The 22,770-nt window shown below is 34.8% G+C and overlaps 1 protein-coding gene across 3 annotated transcripts in view; it reads left to right on the top strand.

The window, feature by feature from the left end:
- The window catches only part of LOC145277760 (cilia- and flagella-associated protein 91-like), a 362,282-nt gene that overhangs the window by 231,486 nt on the left and 108,026 nt on the right, over window positions 1–22,770 (top strand). Inside the window, exons 2-3 of one of the 3 annotated variants that reach the window (XM_080129480.1) lie at window positions 9,796–9,896; window positions 19,926–20,002. The exons of 1 other annotated variant lie outside the window; for it this stretch is intronic. In XM_080129480.1, the coding sequence (XP_079985606.1) occupies window positions 9,821–9,896; window positions 19,926–20,002 (153 nt within the window). In that variant the 5' untranslated portion in view covers window positions 9,796–9,820. The remainder of the gene's footprint in view (window positions 1–9,795; window positions 9,897–19,925; window positions 20,003–22,770) is intronic. One more of the 3 variants, XM_080129481.1, reaches the window with a different exon arrangement.

Raw genomic sequence — 22,770 nt, 5'->3', positions numbered from 1 at the left:
GAAACATGCGGTGTAAGCTAAAACCTTCCACACAAATTCATGGCACGCACGAAAAACATTTTTTCTCTAACAAACAAAAAAACTTGTCGACCGTGAGGAGGAACATTTTCAAACCGCGCACACGAAATTGAAATATAAAAATTTCGAAACAAAACAAAATGGAACTTCAACAGACGGATTCCTACAACGAAACCATGGCATTAAACATTCCACCCTTCAACCCGAGAAATACAAAAATATGGTCCATCCAACTACAAGCCATATTTGACGCTAAACGGGTAACGTCACAACGAGCACGTTACTGTTATTTAGTGGAAAAACTGCCATTGGAGGTGGTAGAGGAAGTCACGGATTTCCTCGAAAATGTACCAGAGGAAAGACCGTATGACACGGTGAAGCAAGCAATCCTGCAATGACCGGTGTTTCTAACGAAGCCATGCTTCGTAACTTGTTCACACAAGTTGAGTTAGGAGACCGTACGCCTTCACAACTACTTCGCCACATGAAAGCCTTGTTGGGAGACAACAAAATGTCAGACAGCATTATGAAGAGTTTATGGTTGGATAAATTACCTCCAACTACCAAACAAATCCTCGCTCCGATGTCGGAGGAGACGGCAACAGAAAAGCTCACCGACATAGCCGACAGAATTCACGAAAGTTCCCGGAGCCGACAAGTATACGCCCACCAACGGCAACCTGATCAAAACCGAGACAAGGAATTAGCACAATTAAAGTCGGCGGTTGAGAAGCTTTTGAAGCAGCTAACCGACGCACTTCAAACGCGTCAACATTCTCACAGAAACCACGACGACATGTGGCGAAAGTACAGGCGAAGAAGTTCAAACAGGAACCGATCCACGTCACGACATAGACAAGATGTGTGTTTCTACCGCAAGAGATTCGGCGTCGACGCAAGAAGATGCACTAAACCCTGCGCATTCAAAAAACCGGCACAGGGAAACGAACCTTCCAGCCAGTAACGACGACGACTGTAGCTGGAGCACACAAAAAAGGTCGTCTATTTTTTATCCGAGACAAAATTCACGGATATAACTTTTTAATAGACACCGGAGCAGAAATCAGCGTCATACCGACACCGCATGGCCACCCAACAGGGACACAATTTTTCAACTTACAAGCCACCAACGGTACAAAAATACCCAATTTTGGCGAAAAAACCTTAAATTTGAACCTTGGAATGCGGAGGAATTTTTTATGGAATTTCACGATAGCCAGCATGACCACTCCAATTTTGGGAGCGGATTTTTTAGTCCATTTCAACCTGTCTGTCGACATGACTCATCACACATTGACAGACAACGAAACGAAGATTTCAGTGAGAAGAACTACCTCGAAATTTTTAACCACCGGAATCAGCACTGCCTTACCCGAAGATTTACACGTCCGCCAGTTACTCAAAAAATTTCCTCAACTATCCCAACCATTTAAAAACACGGACCCCATCAAACACAGTGCTAAGCACTATATTAAAACAACAGGACCGCCCGTCTATTCAACCCCCAGACGTTTGAAACCGGATAAATACAAATTGGCAAAATCCGAGTTTCAAAACCTACTACACATGGGAATAATACGGCCCTCGAAAAGTGCTTGGTCATCACCACTCCACATGGTACAGAAAGCTGACAACACCACATGGCGACCGTGCGGAGATTTTAGACGCTTAAATGCGAAAACTGTTCCAGATAGATATCCTATTCCCCATATCCATGACCTCGCCAATGGACTCCAAGGCGCCACAATTTTCTCCAAACTGGACCTCGTTAAGGCATATTTTCAAATTCCAGTCGCGAAAGAACACATTCATAAAACCGCACTAACCACACCATTTGGCCTTTACGAGTTCCTAAGGATGCCTTTCGGGTTGAGAAACGCCTGTCAAACTTTTCAGCATTTGATTGACAAAGTTTTCAGAGGTCTGCCGTTCATATTCGCTTATGTGGACGACGTTTTAATCGCCAGCAGAAACCTCAAAGAACACCGGCTACACCTGGAACAAACTTTTGAAAGACTGTCACATTTCGGTCTTAAACTAAACACCGATAAATGTGTTTTTGGCCACCAGGAAGTTCAATTTCTCGGTCATTTAATTGACAAGGATGAAATCTCCACTTTGCCAGAAAAAGTAAGTGCTATTTCGAATTTCCCTCTACCGACATCTGTCAGACAAGTACGCCATTTTGTAGGCATAATTAACTATTACCAACGTTTTTTACCTAACTGTTCCACGTTACTCGCACCTTTAACGGACTTGTTAAAAAACCAAACCAAAAACCAAAAGTTAGTTTTGGAAGGATCTGCACTACAGGCCTTCGAACAATCGAAAACTGCTTTGGCAAACTTCACCAAACTTACATATATCCAAGATAGCGACACAACGGAACTTATGCTTATGACAGACGCATTGGAAATAGCAGTAGGAGCTGTCATTCACCAAATTTCTGACAACAAAATGACCCCTATTTCATTCTTCTCTGCCAAGTTAAACAAAGCGCAGACTAAATATAGTACTTTCTCGAAAGAGTTACTTGCAATTTATCTTGCAATTAAGCACTTTAAACATCTCCTCGAGGGCAGAAAATTTTCCATTTATACGGATCATAAACCTCTAACATTTGCTCTACACACACATGTCGACAAATATGGTCCACGAGAAATTCGACACCTGGACTTTATAGCCTAATATTCTACCGATATACAGTACGTAAAAGGACAGGTAAACGTTGTAGCTGACGCTTTATCTCGCGCAAAAATTGCTTCTGTAAATTCTACTCCACTAAGTATGGAATTAATAGCACAAGAGCAATTAACCGATACCATGCTCCCAGTTATAATAGACAAAACTTCACTGAAGCTGAAAGAAATGCCGATACCATTTGGAACAACAACTTTCTATTGCGATGTTTCACAAAAACACCCTCGCCCTTATATTTCACCCAGCCTCAGACAACAAGTTTTCCAGCACTTCCACAATTTGTCCCACCCAGGAAAACGTGCCATCGTGAAATTAATAGCAGAAAGTTTTGTTTAGCCAAATATGAATACAGACATCCGTAGTTGGACCAAAACTTGCATTCCTTGCCAAAAAAACAAAGTTCACAGGCACACAAAATCACCTTCAGGAACTTTCAGTGTACCAGACGCTAGGTTTACTCATGTGCATATCGACTTGGTTGGACCCTTGCCTACTTAAAAAGGACATACACATATCCTTACTATAGTCGATAGATTCAGCAGATGGCCGACAGCAATACCAGTGAAAGACACATCAGCCGCAACAATAGGCAGAGCGATTTTACAAGATTGGATAGCAATTTTTGGAGTGCCCTCCATAATCACAACGGACAGAGCCTCACAGTTCCAATCAACTCTTTTCACTTAATTCAACCATTTGTTGGGAACAAAGCACATTAAGACTACTGCCTATCATCCTTGTGCAAACGGTATGGTGGAACGATTGCATAAACAATTAAAAGCATCTTTGGCTATGAACGAAAACAAATCGGACTGGTCAGACAATTTGCCACTCATTCTCTTAGCAATTCGCAACACTGTGAAGGAAGATTTGCAGAGCACACCTGCAGAATTAGTTTTCAGATCAACACTGATTTTACCAGGACAATTCTGCGAAAACAATACAGACATTTCCCCAACGATAACTTTTGTGATGGACTTAAAACACAAAATGTCACAATTAAAATTTACTCCAACCAAAAAGCCAGACACGAACATTTTCATTCCAAGCGATATTTACACATGTAAATACGTTTTTATCAGGAACGACGCAGTAAAAAAAAACGCTATGTCCAAATTATTCCGGAACTTATTTAGTTCTCAACAGGAGTAAAAAGTATTTTACTATTTTAAAAAAAGAAAAAAGACACTATAGCAATAGACAGACTTAAACCTACATTCATAGACGAACAATTACACGTTTCTCCTACTCCAATACAAGAACATACACACTCAGAAACGGACAAAGAAATTACAAAAAACAACACACCACAAATGACAACAAAAACTGGTCGAAAAGTTCATTATCCAAAACATTTCAAACAATATATAACTTATTAAAAAAAAAAATATATGCATAAAAAACAAAAACGAAATACGTTTCTCTTGTATATATATATATTTTTTCTCCCCAGGAGGGGGAGTCTTGTTCGAACATGTTTTTCTCCTCATACACACACCCACGTGTATGCACGCACATACTCACAGACACGTACATATACTCACGTTCACGTATATACACTCACATTCACGCGCGCACACACACACACATGCTAACGTACACACATATACGCACACATACGCGCAAAAGTACGCACACATGCGAAACGTCACTTCCTTTAAAGTGAAAGCCAGACATGCGCAGTCAGAACACTGACCCCCAGTATAAAAGTCAACAAAACCTGTTAACTTTCCTTTTTCGTCTGGACCAGCATTCGACCTGTTGAGTCGACGAACCGACCACACATTCTAACGTCGCTTTCCCTGCTACTGTAATGTGGGGCAAGCGCAAGCACACTTAATACGCTTTCTCTCTCCATGAACTGGATTGACTTACTCACTCTATCTCCCCTTCGCTTTGGCCCATCGACATTCTACTGAGCTTAACCCTTTCTTTCTACAGACAGCTTGCCACTTCGCGTTTCCCTATTGTATTCCCTTTCCTTCCACGCGCGTAATTGTCAACGGCTGAATGAACACGTGTACACCGAAGACTTTCATTTCTCAACAGAAAATAAACGACATGTTTATTTTATTCCAGCATTTGAGTTCTTTGTTTTCTTCATTCAATTCGTTTCATTATTTTTTCTTGTAGCGAGTTAGGGTATTTTATATCCTGGTCTGCAACATGAAATACCTCTCCTAAAAAATCCGAAACAACCATCCTGTTATCTCTCATTTTCTATAAATATTACTTTTAAAAAATCTGGTTTAAATGTAGAAACCGTTGAATTGTTTACAGTTCTTTTTGGTCATTATTCTTTTTCAAAACGATATGTTTTATTTGTCCTTATACAACATTTTGATTTATTTTTTAACGTACATAAAATTAAACTTTTATGCCATTTTTAATTTTTGGACATTTTTTTTTCTTTTTTGATAAATCATAAGACCTTTTGATGGTAGTCAAAAAATTTTACATATTAAAGTTGATCGTCGAGAAGACAGATTTTATAGAAGAAAAAATGTCACATAAAAGTCTTGGCTAGTTTGGCAGAGAATTTCATTCTAATGTGTTTGATATAAATTATGTCTTGTTTTTTATTTATTGGAGGGGGTGTTTACGAGTTGCAAACTATTCTGTATTTTTATTAATTATAAATAAAATCAAACAATTGTAGCAGCAGTAGCAACACTTCGCTGCTTGAGATTTTGAATATCTTTGGTTTGTAAACTCTGTGTTCATTGGTACTAGCAATCATCTTCTCTTCAGGTTTGTCTAATCAGATGCCATCTCTCTGGCGAGCTGAACACGTGACAAAGTTCATAAAGGTTAAACCATAGCATCTCTTTCTCTCTCTCTCTCTCTCTCTCTCTCTTCCATTCTGGCTCTCAGACTGATAACATCTTTAGGCAGCTCGGACCTATCTCCAACTACTCTCTTGGAACGCAACAGAACTGTTATAACCCTGTTTGAGGAAAACAGAACAAGAATAGCAAAATGTACTAACAAGGACATACAAAAGTGAGAGTTGTTCGATGAGCTGACGAACAACCTTGGTTGGTCCATCGGATATCGACCTCTGCATTAATGTCTTGTCTTCTTGTATTTATTTTGTATGGATCAGTTCATTCATAGTTAACACAGGTAATTCGCCACAACTTTGTCTACTCGTCTTAGTCGAACCCTGGGGCTCGACTAAAACGGGGAGACAAAGAATCTATCGTGGCTACTGTCGGACCCTAACTCAAACACATATACATGAACTCTTTTCTTATCCCACAGGGCTGTCTAATTTTTTGTCCTCGTCCATACACATGGATTCATGTAACCTTTTTCTACACATATGCGAACAAAAATTGTTAATAAAGTTGTTATTAAATATTAGAATAGACGTTTGTTGCCACTTATGTTTATTTATATATCTATAAAAGTGAAAATGTCTGTCTGTGTGTGTCTGTGTACACTTCCCTACCAAATAACTCTGTCAATTTTCGGCCCAGAGACTCGAGATTTGACATAAGGGGTATTGAGATTTGGGAAAATCTTTTTAATCGGTTTTCGGCCAGAAATTTGGCTGTCAAGGAGTCAAAGTTCAACGATTTGACCTTTGAAAACTCTACCAAACTCCTCCACCAATTTTGGGCATAAGCACTTGAAATTTTAAATGTAGATTACTTGGCCATCGATCAAACTTTTTAATTTGATTTGAGCCTAAAACAATACATGTTAAGGGGTCAAAACTGGGGTCAAAGTTAAACATTTTTTACCTCTGCAGTCTCTACCAAATTACTCAGCCAATTTCTGGTCTAAGCATTTGAAATTTTACATAAAGGGTATTCAGAGATAGGGCAAGCTTTTTAATCGGTTTGAGTCAAAATTTTGAGCTACCAAGGGGTCAAAGTTCGAAAGATTTGACCTTTACGGTGTCTAGCAAACTACTCAGCCAATTTTGGGTCTAAACATTTGAAATTTGTACATAACGAGCATTCAGACATGCGGCAAGCATTTTAATCAGTTCGGGGGCGAAAATTTAGCTGCGAAAAGATCAAAGTTGAAAGAGTTGACCTTTGCAGATTCTACCAAATTCCTACGCCAATTTTGGGTCAAAGGCTTGAAATTTCAGATGTACGTAACTTGGACATGGATAAAACTTTGTATTCTGATTTAAGACCAAAATAATACATGTTAAAGGGTCAAAATTGGGGTCAAAATTTTTAAAAAGTGACCTCTGCAGTTTCTACGAAATTACTCAGACAAATTTTGGTCTAAACATTTAAAATCTTACATAAAGTATATTCACATGTAAGGCAAGTTATGAACAGTACATAGGGCCTGAGAAAAGCCGGGCTGAACTGCTAGTTAAAAATAAAATGGAAATATCTTATAGAATAAACATCATAATAATGAAGCATCTATTATTATATATTGCTGAAAAAATGTTTTAACTGTAAAAATCAGAAAAAAAATTAATATTTGTAAAATAAATATTTTGTACTACTATATCTGATTGGCAAGGTCGTAAAATTACATAAAATTGCCGAAAAAGTAGAAAACATTGCCTAAACAGTAGAAAAAAATAGCTATCTGCCTTAAAACGCTAGAGTGGCCCGGAAATGTAATTTCTACATTAAAATTTATTTTTGTTCTTTGTGTTTTTAGTGCAAGATGAGTCATTAAAATTTTCAATGTAATTAAATTCATATACGAACAGATAAACATAATCACACTGAATAATAAACAAATTTTAGCCTTTAAAATCCATGAAGCAATGCGATGTTTACTGCAGAAACAACACATAACTTCAGTATTTCTATTTGAATTAATTGATTTGTTTTAATTAATATTGAATAAACTTGAGTTTGTGTTCCTTTCTTTTCTGCATTTTTTAAAGTTTTCTAAATCCATTATCGACAGTCTGATTTTGCAACAATCATAAATAAAGATTTATTTTCTCTTACTGAAAAATGTCCCTGCTAGGCGATTTGGTTGCACACTGACCAATCAGCTTGCCGTTTGCCTTGATTTCATCTGTCCCCTGAAAAACTACCTCATCCCCTTAGTGAGGGGGACTGTGGCTATGAGGTTAACAACACAGACTGAAAACCTGAGTGTGCCAGGTTCAAATCTAGTTTGTTCCCCAGAAACACTTTCATCAAACTTACGTAACACCTGAGGAGGAGGCAAATAAATACTCTATTGTTACTTACATGGTAGGTGCTCGACTGAGCTCTCTAATCCCTGCCCCCCCCCGTCTCTCGTAAAAGCTCAGCAACCTTCTTTCTACCAACACAGCAAAGAACTCTCCTTTCTTCCTCTGTGTATCTAAAATCCAATGTAACGTCCTTAAACAGAGTTTCTTTCCAAGAAAATTCTACCTGTGGAACTCGTTGTTATGGACCTGCTTCTTTATAAACTGCAACCTGGTAATTTTCAAGTTCAATACTAACAAATATCTGTCAAGTTGTATTCTGAATCAATCAAACACTGTTATCAAGCTTTTCAGAGTTTTGTTTTATCATCCAACTGACAATCTCATTTACCTTTAGGCTATCCTCATGAACCATTATTTTCGCAAAAAAAAATTTAAGTATTCACTTTATAAAGTTAAAAGTTAAAGTTTCTGAATTTTTGAGATGCGGATTGTATCATTTAGATTATTCAGACTACTGTTCTCATCTTATGTATTATTTGCAAGGACCCGTGGCAGAACAGATAAAATACTAGGTAAAAATTCAGTTGTAAGTAACATTCTTCTGGAACTTAAAGGTTAAATCCACACTACAGACGATACTAAGAATACAATTGCAAATTAAAGACTTCTACCCAGTCATGGTTAATGGAACGAGAGCATGCTACTTCCCACGCATTAAATAAACGGTTCCATTCGAAATTCAGGTTCCCTAGTTCAACACAACACACCTGAAGAAGGCCAGAGATTACATTGGCTGAAACGTTGTGCAAATAATATTCAATATGAGAACAGTAGTCCAAATAATACAAATTAAAAGTTAATGTCTAAAAACGGTCAGAATTGCCCACATTTTCACAATCTATTTAAACAGTGTAATGAAATCATGTTAAAATCGGATACTAAAAGAAATCGTGGAAATTTTCATGTTCCCTCATGGCCCTCTTTATGAAAAAAGGATCAATATGAGGGAGTCATACTGATCTTTCAGTAAATTTGTAGATTAACACCCTTCTCTGAATTATCCACTTAATCCCATCTTTCTCAAAAAATTAGATTTTTCATTTGTAAGCGATTATGTGTGAACACCTTGAAAACCACTCAGTAAAAAAAAAAAAATATATATATATATATAAAATGTAGAGTGGGGAATTAATTTTGTATAAAAATTTAACATGAATTAATCTTCCCTTTCTAGGCTATTCTAACTTTCTAGGGTAGTTAAACAAATGTTTTTACCGCTCTTAGTCTTTGGGCCAAATCAAAGTGTAGTATCTGTTCTTCATATGCTACAGTACACTTCAATTTCTTGTTCTCTCTCAGTGGAGGATAAATCCTTCACGACTGAAACAATTTTAATTTTTGATCCTTTTCTTCCACGTTAAAAAAACGACCCTGGTGTCTAATTCTGTCCTATGGGGAGGCATTATAAATAGGAACCTTAAGTCTTAGTGGAAAGGTCATAAAAACAACGAGTAATTGCCTAAAAAGTACACCTAAAAACACACACACACAAAATGTATCTGCCCTAAAACGTTAGGATGTCCCGGAAATGGAGGATGATTTTACGGCCAATTTATATGCAAATATGATCCCCTACTTTAAACTTTGAATTAGTTTTTTTTTTTTTTGTTTGTTTTTTTTTTCACCGAGTTTTTTGGGTGTTCCCATGTAATCGTCTAAAAGAAGTGGAATTTCATGGGAGGATGATTTAGCGAAGGGTACAATAATACCGATCTTTCTGTATAAAAAAACAATTTACTTAAATGGACTAATTAACCTTTTCAAGGGAAGTTAGCACGATTTTATTATATTTCACAGTTACTTCCCTTTAACTCTGTAACCATGGCAACTGTAATGTTAGTTTACTCTTTTTTTAATTTTTTATTTTTTTCTACTTTCGACAGTATTCGTTGAAACCTTTACGGCATCATGACGGCTATTTCACAAACAATGAAGCAACGTCTTAAATATGACGCGCCGTCAAGGCGCCATGATCATTTATATGGTGAGTTATTTTTGATTGACAGAACAAAAAAAAAAAGATTAAGACTGGATGAAATGTTAGAACTTTCAATGATCTTTATTCAGAACTCAGATTCATTCAGAATAAAATAGTTTTTTTTTTAAATAGTAAAAAAAAAAATAAATTGATAAAATTAAAAATTAAAAAATAAATAAATAAATAAATAATAATAATAATAATAATAATAATAATAATAATAATAATAATAATAATAATAATAATAATAATAATAACACAAGGAAGAATATAAATTCTTGCTTGCTTTTATCATTGAATTAATTAATATGTGACATGACTTACTTGACGCATGTGTATACTCTGGAGAGCTTCACCATATGCTTGAAAACAAAGTACTACCGCCTATCACTGTTTTGGGTCAGCCTTTTCGGCTCTCAGGAGTAGCATGTTAGTTTCGACCTGTTGGCCCATCTCGTTGGTGGTTCTGGTTGTCCTGTCCTCTTGATCTCTCTTGTACGAAATTTTCTGGATATAATTTCTTTTCATAGCCGGAGTCCAGAAAACATGTCCAAATAGGTGAAAGTACAAAATAGTTACAAAACACCCCCCCTCTCTCCATGTTAAGAATGGCTTTCTAAATAATAGCGTCATCATTTCAACATGGTTCAATAAGTGCATAAGTACCTTATTTTATTTTTTTTATTTTTTTTATTTTGAATTGCGTCGTTGAAGGATCTGTTAATATTGAGCAGTAAATTTTAATATATTTATAAGTGTATTAATTTTAAGAGGAATGGATGACACGTCTCATCATTTACAAACATAAATGTTTATCAAATTTAATTTCTTTGAAAAAATCTTCAGTGCTACTTGTAAGCTTAATATGCATAACATCATAACATACATATATATTTTTTGTACTCAAAAAACTTCAACCTGAACTAGCGCCCATACTTACAAAACTGTTTAAACGTTGTCTTAAGGAGAATAGTTTCCCATCTCCCTGGAAAATCTCATCAGTATGCCCTGTATTTAAGAATTCAGGTGATCGCTCATCCCCCTCTCAGTACAGGCCAATAAGTCTCCTGTGCGTCATGAGTAAGTTGCTAGAATCTGTGTTAAATACAGAAGTAATCAACCATCTCAACAAAAATAACCTTCTTAGTGACACTCAATATGGTTTCCGTTCTGCTAGATCTACAGCAGATGTGCTTACAGTTATATCGCATAGGATTAGCAAATCTCTCGACGGTGGCAATCTTTCTAGGGCAATTGCTCTTGACATATCTAAAGCCTTTGATAGAGTATGGCATAAAGGTTTACTTCATAAGATCGCTAGCTATGGCATAGCTGGAAAAGTCTTCTCAATTATTAAATCATTTCTTTCTGATAGGTTCATAAGAGTAGTAGTTGAGGGGCAAAAATCAGAAGCTCACAGTATTAATGCCGGTGTCCCTCAGGGGTCCATCCTGGGCCCAACTCTTTTCCTGATCTACATTAATGATCTTCCAAATCGCATCCTTACATCATTCGTAGACATTTATGCTGACGACACTACCATTTATGGTAGCACATCTAAGACAGTAAACGACCAAGTTCTCTCCAATTCTCTCTACTCTGATCTTGAGCACGTAGTACAATGGGGAAAGGAGTGGCTGGTTACTTTTAATGCATCTAAAACCAAGCTTCTCTCTTTACATCATCAACATTCTAATCCACATTTGGCATCAATTGAAATGAATGGCTCTCGTCTTCAGGAGGCCTCAAGTTTTGACAAGCTTCTGGGCTTGACCATTACTCCTGATCTTAAATGGAACACGTACATCAAATCTGTTGCCAAGGCCGCTGGAAAAATGGTGGGATCTTTCTATCGATCCGGTAAATATCTCACTGCTGATGCTATTCTCTATCTATATAAGAGCCAGGTACGTCCAAGGATGGAATACTGTTGCCACATCTGGGCAGGAGCTGCTAGAAAGGACTTGTCCTGACTTGATAGAGTTCAAAATAGACTTCGTAGCCTCGTAGGAGATGTCCTTTTCTCCTCCTTGCAACCTCTATCTCACAGAAGAGATGTTGCGAGTTTGTCTCTGATGTATCGTTATTTTCATGGAAAGTGTTCGACTGAGCTTCAATCTATGGTCCCCCCTCGCCAAACTTTCACAAGAAACACTCGTCTAGCTGTAAACACTATCAATAATTCCCCCCACTCTTTATCTGTGCCTAAAGCTAAACGTAGATTCCACGAACAAAGCTTCTTTCTTAGAACTGCATGCCTGTGGAATTGTCTTCCGTTTTCCTGCTTTCCGGCTGACTACAATATGGTTGTGTTCAAGTCTAAAGTAAATAAGTTCTTGATGAGCCGTTCCATATAAGTTATCAAATTTACCAAATTTTCATTACTAATGATTACTATATTGTCCAATTTCTACTGTACACTCTTTAACCCTTATCCTTGAGTGGCCTCTGGGCCTTGATAATATGGTGATGCCTATGTAAAAAAAAAAATATATATATATATATATATTTATTATTTATCTGGGGCTTCTTTGTAATGTAAATTACGAATGTAGTCGAAATATTTTAAAATGCTTAGGTCGTAAATTTTAGATATGTATATATGTAAAAAAAAAAAAAAAAAAAAAACTGATATAAATATCAATGTGAACCTCCTCCCCCTGTTAAAAATTGTCCGCCCACCTAATTCTTAATTAGCCACCACATGACTGTGACAAAAATATATATATATAATCCAAAATGTAATTTTTATAACGTAGTTTTAAGAAATAATATACCCGAGGATGGTGGAAGTATTCTGATTGAAAGCGCTCGCTAAATAAACATATTGATCTGACCAAAAACAATTTTGAAAAAAAAAAAAAAGAATTATTCGAAGATTGGAGAAAGTAAAAAAGAAGATAGTGAAACAAAACAATTCCATGCTTTTCAATAACATTTGTATCAATGAGAATATGCTGCCTAAATATACCCTATATATATATATATATATATATATATATATATATATATATATATATATATATATATATAGAGAGAGAGAGAGAGAGAGAGAGAGAGAGAGAGAGAGAGAGAGAGAGGGGGGGAGAAAATAGATATAGATATATACAAGTGTGTGTGTGTGTGTGCCCAAAAGGATGAATCACTAGTGTCTGTAGGTATTAAAAAATAATTATAGTAATAATTATGTCAGCCCTTTTAAGAACTTCTTATTGTTGAACACTCTAAATTGAAGTTAAAAGTCGGTCACTTAAGCTTACATGCGCAGATCATGATGTCATAATCATTAGATCACTATCACCGTCTTGACATTTAAAAATAAATATTTAAATTTCAACTGTATTTCTTGTGGTTAGCGTTAGCTGTGTGGGTTTGTTCCTTGCTAATGGAGTCAGAGATGGGCTTATTGCCAGATTCGAATCTCTTGACTGGCAGTAATCATGACACCTGCCACTGATGATTTCCAAAAGGATGAAACACTAGTGGCTGTAGGTATTAAAAAATAATTATAGTAATAATTATATATATATATATATATATATACATATATATATATATATATATATGTATGTACCAAGTTAAAGGTATTCAAGAGTCATAACTAATAAATTTAACAAGGTTATTAAGAGTTCTCAGTAAAAGAAGAGCAAGATGTATTTTATTAATATAAACAAATTTACATGGACACAACACTGGACTTGCTAATGGTTCGGACAAATGGTCAGTTAAAACAAGAAGTCCTCGTCAGGCAACTTAATAAATGGTTTCTTTCCACAGAAGCCAGTCCTCAAAACTTCAGATATACAGGGTGTCCACAAAGTCACTGAAGGGTTGAAAGTCTTTGTCATTTTACCATTAATGATAATTTTTTTGTCTCTATTTCAGATATTTTACAGATAATATTTTGAAAATTAATTATAGATAAGTATAGCATTGAACAACGTATGCAAGTTGTAAAATTTTTACTACAATCAGGGGTCAATTGTTTTGACTCAAAGAGCTTATCGACAGTATTTTCATGTAAGAGATAGCCCAAGTCACAACACAATTCAAAACATTGTGCACCAATTTGAAGACCAAGGAGCTGTACTTGATCTTCTGTAAATTGGCAGACCCCGAAAAGTCATCACAAATGAAAATAGGGAAATGTCGAAGCTCACTACACAATATTCTGCACAGTTTAAAACTCTTTCCTTATAAAATGCAGCTTGTTCAACACTTGAAGCCTAAAGATTTTCAAACAAGGGTTCAATACGCAATTCAAATGTAAGAACTTGTCCAAAATGACCCCAATTTTCTGCAAAAGTTGATTATGTCAGATGAAGCCCACTTTCATTTGAATGGATTTGTTAACAAACAAAATTACAGATTTTGGGGCTCTTAAAATCCAAGAGTAATTCATCAAAAGCAGTTGCATCTCATAAAGTGCACTGTATAGTGTGCTGTAATGGAGAAGATTATTGGACCTTATTTTTTTGAAGATCAAGACGAAAATGATGTCACTATTACTGGAGAGAGATACCAGACTATGATTACAAACTTCCTGCGCCTACAAATTCAAAATAAGCCCAGATTATGGTTACAACAAAATGGGGCAATGGCACATATGGCGAGAGACACCATGGAGCTTCTCAGGCAATGCTTTAGTGACAACATTATCTCTCGCTATGACAATGTCAAATGGCCACCATGTTCCCCAGACTTGACTAGCTCTAACTTTTTCTTGTGGGGATATCTTAAAGAGTCTATGTTAGCAAACCCCAAACCCTGCAAGAATTGAAGGAAAACATCAGGAACAAAATAAAGGAGTTAAATCGCAATCCAGAGATTCTGCAATCTGTCATGAATAACGTTTTGGAAAGAGCACAAATATGCGAAGCTTAAAATGGGCAACATTTAAGACATCATTTTTCATAAATAAAAATTTTTGAATTTTGCATTTTTTTTTTTTAAATTTCCTAATGTCTTAGTCAGATTGTGTTAAAATTACAGAAAGATATCAAAAACTATTTAAGTTCAAAATCCTTCAGTGACATTTTGGACACCCTTAATATATACATCTAAATATATATTGAGCTTCTTCATTTATCGACATCCACAACGTTTCTGTGTTCAGTTGGTGACATGAATGACTAGAAGCAACTAATCACAAAACGTTAAACCGCTACAAGAAAATTATAATGATAAACAGGAAAAACAAGGAAATACAATAAATAAAATTACAAACATGTATTTAACCTAAACACTAACCTTAACGTGCGTGATTAAAATTAACTTTATATTTCTTTCAATTTATGAAGATGTAACCTCAATAGATTCGTATTAGCTAAACACCGACAGCAGGTTCGTTAAAAATTGAGTAACGCTCAGCCGACCTTTTCTGGTTATTTCTGTCAGCTGCCAAATGAGCTTGAACTAACTTTGTGGAAATCGTGGGTCAGTAAATGCAGAAGCACCATATAATATATATATATATATATATATATATATATATATATATATATATAGAGAGAGAGAGAGAGAGACAGACAGACAGACAGACAGACAGACAGAGAAAGAGAGAGTTTAAATGTTCCCATTTTCCCATTTGAGTGGAAAGATTTCGCAAGAGTGGCAACTATTTTTAATTTGTACATACGGCAAATTTAAGTAGTAATTAGATCACTCATGATCTATTGGATCAGTATTTTTGATAGATATATGATCAAATGTATATTTTTTTAATTTTTATGTTGGTTGGTAATCATGTTTTTACAAGAAAGTATTTACTTGAAAATGGATGATGTCATAAAGGATAGATGATAACTTTTGAAAAAATAAAAAGATGAAATTCATTTTGCAACGTCATCCATTTTTAACTGAATATATATATATATGTACATATATATATATATATATATATATATTCAGTTAGTATATATATATATATATACACACATATATATATGTGTGTGTGTATGTGTGTGTGTATATATATATATATATATATATATATATATATATATATATATATATATATATATATATATATATTCTGTTCAAGTGTAAAAAGAAATTTGCCGTATTCACGAACGTTTTAAGTTGTCCTCAGGTGAGTGATGGAAAGTAATAAAAAATAAGATAATGAATTGAATGGAGAAGACGATTAAAATCGTTTAAAACAGTTTTAAATACTTAAAAGCATTTAAGCATGCCATCCACTTTGTATTGAGCTTGATTAATGGTTTGTTTATTAATATGGATTAACAAGACTTCAATAATTGGGACGCGTACATCACAGTGTGAGACAGCTAAAATGGCAGTGCTTTTTATTAGTATGTCTCTAAATTCGGTTTTGGGAGTGTCATGTGCTGTGAGGTGCTGATGAATGGAGTTAATCAGGAAAGATAGGTGACATGTTAGTCGATGAGAGATGCTGGTTCGAGTTCGTCAAAAAGAAAAATTGGATTGTAAGAGAAACAAACAAGAGTTGTCTCTGTGCTTCAATGTAACGTGCATAAAGGAGAAAATGCTGCCCAAATATACTAATATATATATATATATATATATATATATATATATATATATATATATATATATATTAGTATATTTATATATATATATATATATATATATAAGTATATTTATATATATATATATATATATATATATATATATATCAAATTTTAGTCAATCAATAAATTAAAAAATTTATGATGTGAAATGGTTAAATTTCAAATCAAAAGATTTTTTATTATTCTATGTAAAACAAAGAATACATTTGAAATTTTTTTTTGTTTTTACAAGGTGGTCACCACTTATCAAGGCCCAGAAGCCACTCAGGGATAAGGGTTATTGCATGTACAGTACGTTAGTGTTGAGATTTAATAAAGTGTCTACTTAAGGGGGCGGTTCATCAGGAATTTGTTTACGTTGGACTTGAAGACATCCAGGTTGTAGTCAGGTGGGAAGCAGGCAGACGGAACAGAGTTCCACAGGTATGCAGTTCTAAGAAAGAAGCTTTGTTCATGGAATCTACGTTTTGATTTAGGCACAGATAAAGAGTGGGGAAAATTTTTTGACAATGGTTTCAGCTAGACGGGTGTTTTTCGTAAAAGATTGGCGGGGGGGGGGGACCAGAGATTGGAGCTCAGACGACGACTTGCCATGGAAATAACGATAAAACAAGGATAGGCTCGCAATGTCCTTTCTGTGGGAGAGAGGTTGCAGGGAAGAGAAAAGGACATCACCCACTAAGCCATGAAGTCTATTTTGTACTCTGTCAAGGCAGGATAGGCTGTTTTTAGCAACTTCTGTCCAGATATGGCAGCAGTATTCCATCCTTGGATGTACTTGGCTTTTATATAGATAGAGAATTGCATCAGTAGTGAGATATCTTCTGGAGCAGTAGAAGGATCCCACCATCTTTCCAGTGACCTTGGCAACAGACTTGATGTACATGTTCCATTTCAGATCAGGAGTAAAGGTCAAACCCAGAAGCTTATCAAAACATGGGGCTTCTCCTAGACGAGAGTCATTCATTTCAATTGATGCCAGATGGGGATCAGAGCGTTGATAATGTAAAGATAGGAGCTTGGTTTTAGATGCATTAAAGGTAATCAGCCACGTCTTCCCCCACTGAACCACGCGCTCGAGATCAGAGGAGAGAGAATCAGAGAAAACTTTGTCATTTACAGCCTTTGATGTGTTGCCGTAGACGGTCGTGTCATCAGCATAGATGTCAATGAATGATTTAAGTATGTGTTTAGGGAGGTCATTGATGTAGATCAGGAAGAGAGTTGGGCCCAGGATGGACCCCTGAGGGATTCCAGCATTAATACTGCAGGCCTCTGATTTTTGTCCATCGACCACTACTCTTATGAGCCTATCAGAGAGAAATGATTTAATGATTGAGAAAACATTTCCAGTTATACCGTAGCTGGAAATCTTGTGAAGTAGGCCTTTATGCCATACCTTGTCGAAGACCTTTGATATGTCAAGAGCAGTTGTCCTAGAAAGGAAGCCTTTGTCAACAGATTCGCTAATCCTATGAGATATAACCGTTAGCACATCTGTGGTAAATCTTGCAGAACGGAAACCATATTGCATGTCACTAAGAAGATTATTTCTGCTGAGGTGGTTGACTATTTCTCTATTTAATATGGATTCCAGCAACTTACTCATGAAATATTATAACTCCTTATCCTATAGGATTTCAATTTCTACCATCTTAGTCCTTATAGAATATTACTGCAAATAATATTTTGTAAGACCTATATAATCACAGGTTTTGATTTGTTAAATAACTTCATTCTGAAATATATATATATATATATATATATATATATATATATATATATATATATATATATATATATATATATATTCCATTTCATCTCTTCATCATTATTTTCATAATTGTGTGTGTGTGTGTTTTTGTTTTTTGTTTTGTTTTTTTTGCTACCAGACTGACTGAAAGACTGACCCAAGACTGGTATATACTTGGTGTCCTATGCTAGACTCTCTTCAGCCTTTTTTTATGTTTGACTCTCTGAATCAGGGAAACAGACATAAACAGAAGCTGAAGAGAGTCCCACATAGGAAACCAGCTATAGGTTCTCTTGTTTGGATTTGAAACGACAGTACTAATGCCCTGATCTTCTGTGATACATAAATAAATAAATATCGTGTTCTCATTTTTTAATTTTTCTTAATAACCAAGCCTACTGCTGGGGTTCACTCAGACTAACCTTATATATATATAATTTTTCATATTTTTTCAAGGGAATTAGACATGGAGGCTAAAGAGCAGAGTTTATTTTAATGTATTAGTAAATGTATTAGTACTTTTAAAAGAAAACAGTTCCCATTGTACTGTAAATATATAATAAGCTCAATAGGTATAGATATCCTAGAGCTATATTAATATTCAGTAAAACGATTCATAATTGTGAATTATAAATCAGTTTCAAAAGAAAAAACAAACATAATCAAATCGATTGTACGATCGTTTCGGAAACGATGTTCATTTTATTGAAATTGACAATAATTGTTGTATTGACAATAATTTGACAAAAGTTTGTCCTTTTGAAAATGATTTTTAATTCACAATCATATACAGTACTGATTTGTTGTATCACAACTCATCAATGCGGTTAGACTAGCACCTCTCCCTAGCCGGGGATTGAACCTACAACCATCACGTTGATAGTTGATAGTTCTACCCATCGGCCAATGGGATCGATGCTCGCAAATAAACAATAATTATTCTTTATACCTATGCAATCATCAGTGTAGGCGGTGACAATTCCTGTGGGTCATGAGATTCGAACCCAGCCATGAAGCCACCTTTTTCTCCATTTGTTAGGCCTTTAACTCAGGGCCACCAAACATTTACCATGGCAATGAATTAAGAACTATTAAACGCCGGATTCAGGCGAATACATTAGACAATTTAGAGTGTTCAAACGAGCAGAAATAAAATCAAAAAATATACAAATGTTTATGGGAACAAGGACTTACTTATAATGTACTCTCCTTCCCAATTCCTTAATATATTTATTCTTTATAATAATGAAAAATAAGTAAAGAAAAAGATAAGAAAATCATGCAAAACGCAAAACTACAACAGACACATAACAACAAATAATAAACAATATACTACAACATGCAGAAATTGTGCACTCCTAACCAAATATAATAAATTAACAGATGCATATACACATATAAATGCACATATAAATGCATATATACATGCATATATACTCATATCTATTCATATCCAATTTAAAAAGGGCAAGAATAAATTCCATCAGAAACATATACAATTATGATCCAAGATAAATCAATATTGAATTAAAATGTACATAAATATGTATGATTAGTGAGCAATGGGGTATAATGATGAGATCAGATGGTCTGGGAAAATGGTTAATCCAAGAAACTCTGGAACCAAGAGTACCAGGAAATCAGTGTTGCACTTGTATTGTATTTTAGTTTTTACCTATTTTTTAAACCTATATTAATAGCGCTGCCAATTTCTTTTCTCCATTGTAGATCCAATTTTCACAGTCAGTGCTGAAAGAGACCATGAGAGGTGTCTCTTCAAATCACATGCTATAGCAGATAAAATGGTAAGAAAACACAGATTTGCTTCGCATGCGTAGTTACATATTTTAAACATCTTATGAGCCAATAATATATAATTAAAATGTAAACAATGTTCATTGTAGTTACTTTCCTTTGATTTTAACCATCCTATAGGCCAATATCATTACCATTTATTGTAATTACTTCCCCTTGAGTTAACGATCCTATAAGCCGATGGTTCTCAACCGGGGTCCATGTGGACCCCCATGGTACATGTAACGTTAATATCGGTTCAGTCTTCCTTCAAGATAAACTGTTGATATATGTTCTTTGGTTTTCTTTACATTACTGAAAAATAAAATAAGCTATAAGGGTTTACCAAAATACATTGAAAAGGAAAGAAAGTCATGATTAAAAAAACGTTGAGAACCATTGCAAGCCGATATGATTATTATTTATTGTAGTTACTTCCCCTTGATTTTAACCTTCCCATAAACCAATATGGTTCCTCTCTATTGCAGCTACTTTTCCTTGATTTTAACTGTCTTATAAGCCAATAAGAAATATGTACATATTTTTTTAATCTTTGCTTTAAGATTTTAATCTGAAACTGAGTTTAATAATTGATTATATTTACCAATGTAATCATTGAGAGACTTTTTTACCATTTGGTTCTGTTTTGGAGTTTAATTGTGAACTTTTGAGGACATGCATATTGAATGTGTTTAATTTGTATAACACTTATGAGAACTCTAATTTGAAAATGTTTGTTTTAATTAGTCAGTATTTTTAATTTTTATGATTCATTGTATGATTTAAAATAAATACTACCTTGAAACAGCAGTAAACAGGCATGATATACAGGGTGACCCAGAAAAACGGGCCCTAACTCTAATTAGGCCCTGTTTCTTAGTGTTTTGCTCGAATGAAATGAAACTTTGGTCATAACTAGTTTATTATATTCAAAACATCACATCAAAACACTAGGGTCTTTGGCCTTTTTTCTCCGTTGACTGTAAAATGCTCAGAAAAACAATTGAATGTCCTCTGTTTTTTTTGGGGTCACCCTGTATAAATGTATGATCTCTATTTAGAACTTGCCTTGAAAAATATATTCAATCACCAATATTTCCCTCTATATATATTTATGTAAACAGACAAAGTTAGACACTGTGTACTTTACGCATCGACCAATAGAATGGCTTGGCATATGAATACAGTTCTTCAAACTACATCCACCCAGATTTTTTTTCTGCTATAAAAACAGTGGACAGTCTATGGCTGGCTCACTCAATTCACCAGCTTGCATGTAATCTGCTAAGAAGCATAGTGTTATTTTCTATTGTATGTCTTTAATCTTTTTAATCTTTTTTTTTTTTTTTTTCAACCAAAACCAAAATAAAAAGGGTTTTTTTTCTTATATGGAAGTTGCCCCAGACAAGAGATTGAACCATTTGATCTAAGAAGCTAAAAAGAAAGAAACATGATTATCACATAATAACAGAACAGGAAAGGAAGGTAGCATCATTTTGAAGCAAGGTAACATTTTAATTGATGCTGATAAATTCAAAGGCAAAATAATAACAATACCATTGTCTGCGCTTTCTTCTTCACCTTAAGTAGTACATTTTATTTAATGCTGTTTCAAACTTAAACACTAATGGATGATCAAAAACTCTAGTAGAAATAATTGACCTTGTTTCCAAAATGGCGTTTCAAACTTGAGCATGACAAACAGCCAAAGATGCTATTTCGAATTTAAATCTGCAGCAGAAAAGAGATAATTTAGTTACAAATGAGTTACAAAGACTAAATCCATAACATATTATACTTTACCGATCATCTTTGTTCAACAAGTAAAATTCACGTGTTAGTAATTAAGAGGTTAAATGTATTCATATTATTTGGATTCTTCAGACTGTTGTTCTTATCTTGAGTGTCATTTTCACAAAATTTCGGTTGATGTAACCTCCAAACTTCCTTAGGTGTATCTTGTCAAACTCTGGAATGTTTTTGTCCAACTCAGGAATCTGCACAGAATTTACTTCACGGAGGTAGCATGCTCTCGTTCCATCAGCCATGACTGGATAAAGGTCCTAAATAATTCACAATTGTATTTTCCAGGTGCCCACACTGAGAATTGAACATTCAACCTTCAGGAGAATATCACTTCTACAATTTGATTTCAGCACTCTAACCATTGCGCCACAGATCTAAATTCCCGAGTTCAACAGAAATATTCCTGAGTTCTACAAGATACACATGAAGAAGGTCAGAGAACTACCAAATTATGGAATGAAATGCCAACTAAATAAGAGCGTTTGGACGATTAATTGGAATCGGAATCAGGAATCGGAAAAATTGACAAATTTTGGGATATCGATATCGGAATTGGAAAAATTGGTGACTATTTTCCAATGCCAAAATGATTCTTTTAATTGTCTTTTTTATTTTATTTTGTTTAAAGCAAAATGTTCCATTGCTGGTGATAATGAGAAAATAATAAATATTTATTGATTTTAAAATATCAGTGAATTTCATTCTGTAGTTATATCTTGTCAACCCATGTCATTTAACATCCCACACCCATGTGTGCTTCCAAACAGCCTCTCTTTTTCTATGACTCTCGCTCTCTCTCTCTCTCTCTCTCTTTCTCTCTCTCTGAGCCATATGGCGTTATATCCATTTCTAGTACATTCTCACAGCAATATCCAACTCAGAACATTAAATAAACCTCTCAATATTTTCCATTTCCTGTTATTCTTTTTTATTGTATACTATACTTCACAGTTGCTCATTTTTCTTTTTGATT

The sequence above is a fragment of the Euprymna scolopes genome, chromosome 6 (assembly GCF_053919585.1).
Source record: "Euprymna scolopes isolate OS-2025 chromosome 6, ASM5391958v1, whole genome shotgun sequence".
NCBI lineage: Eukaryota > Metazoa > Mollusca > Cephalopoda > Sepiida > Sepiolidae > Euprymna > Euprymna scolopes.
Note: the sequence above shows the minus strand (reverse complement) of the source record. Positions and strands in the feature narration are given on the sequence as shown.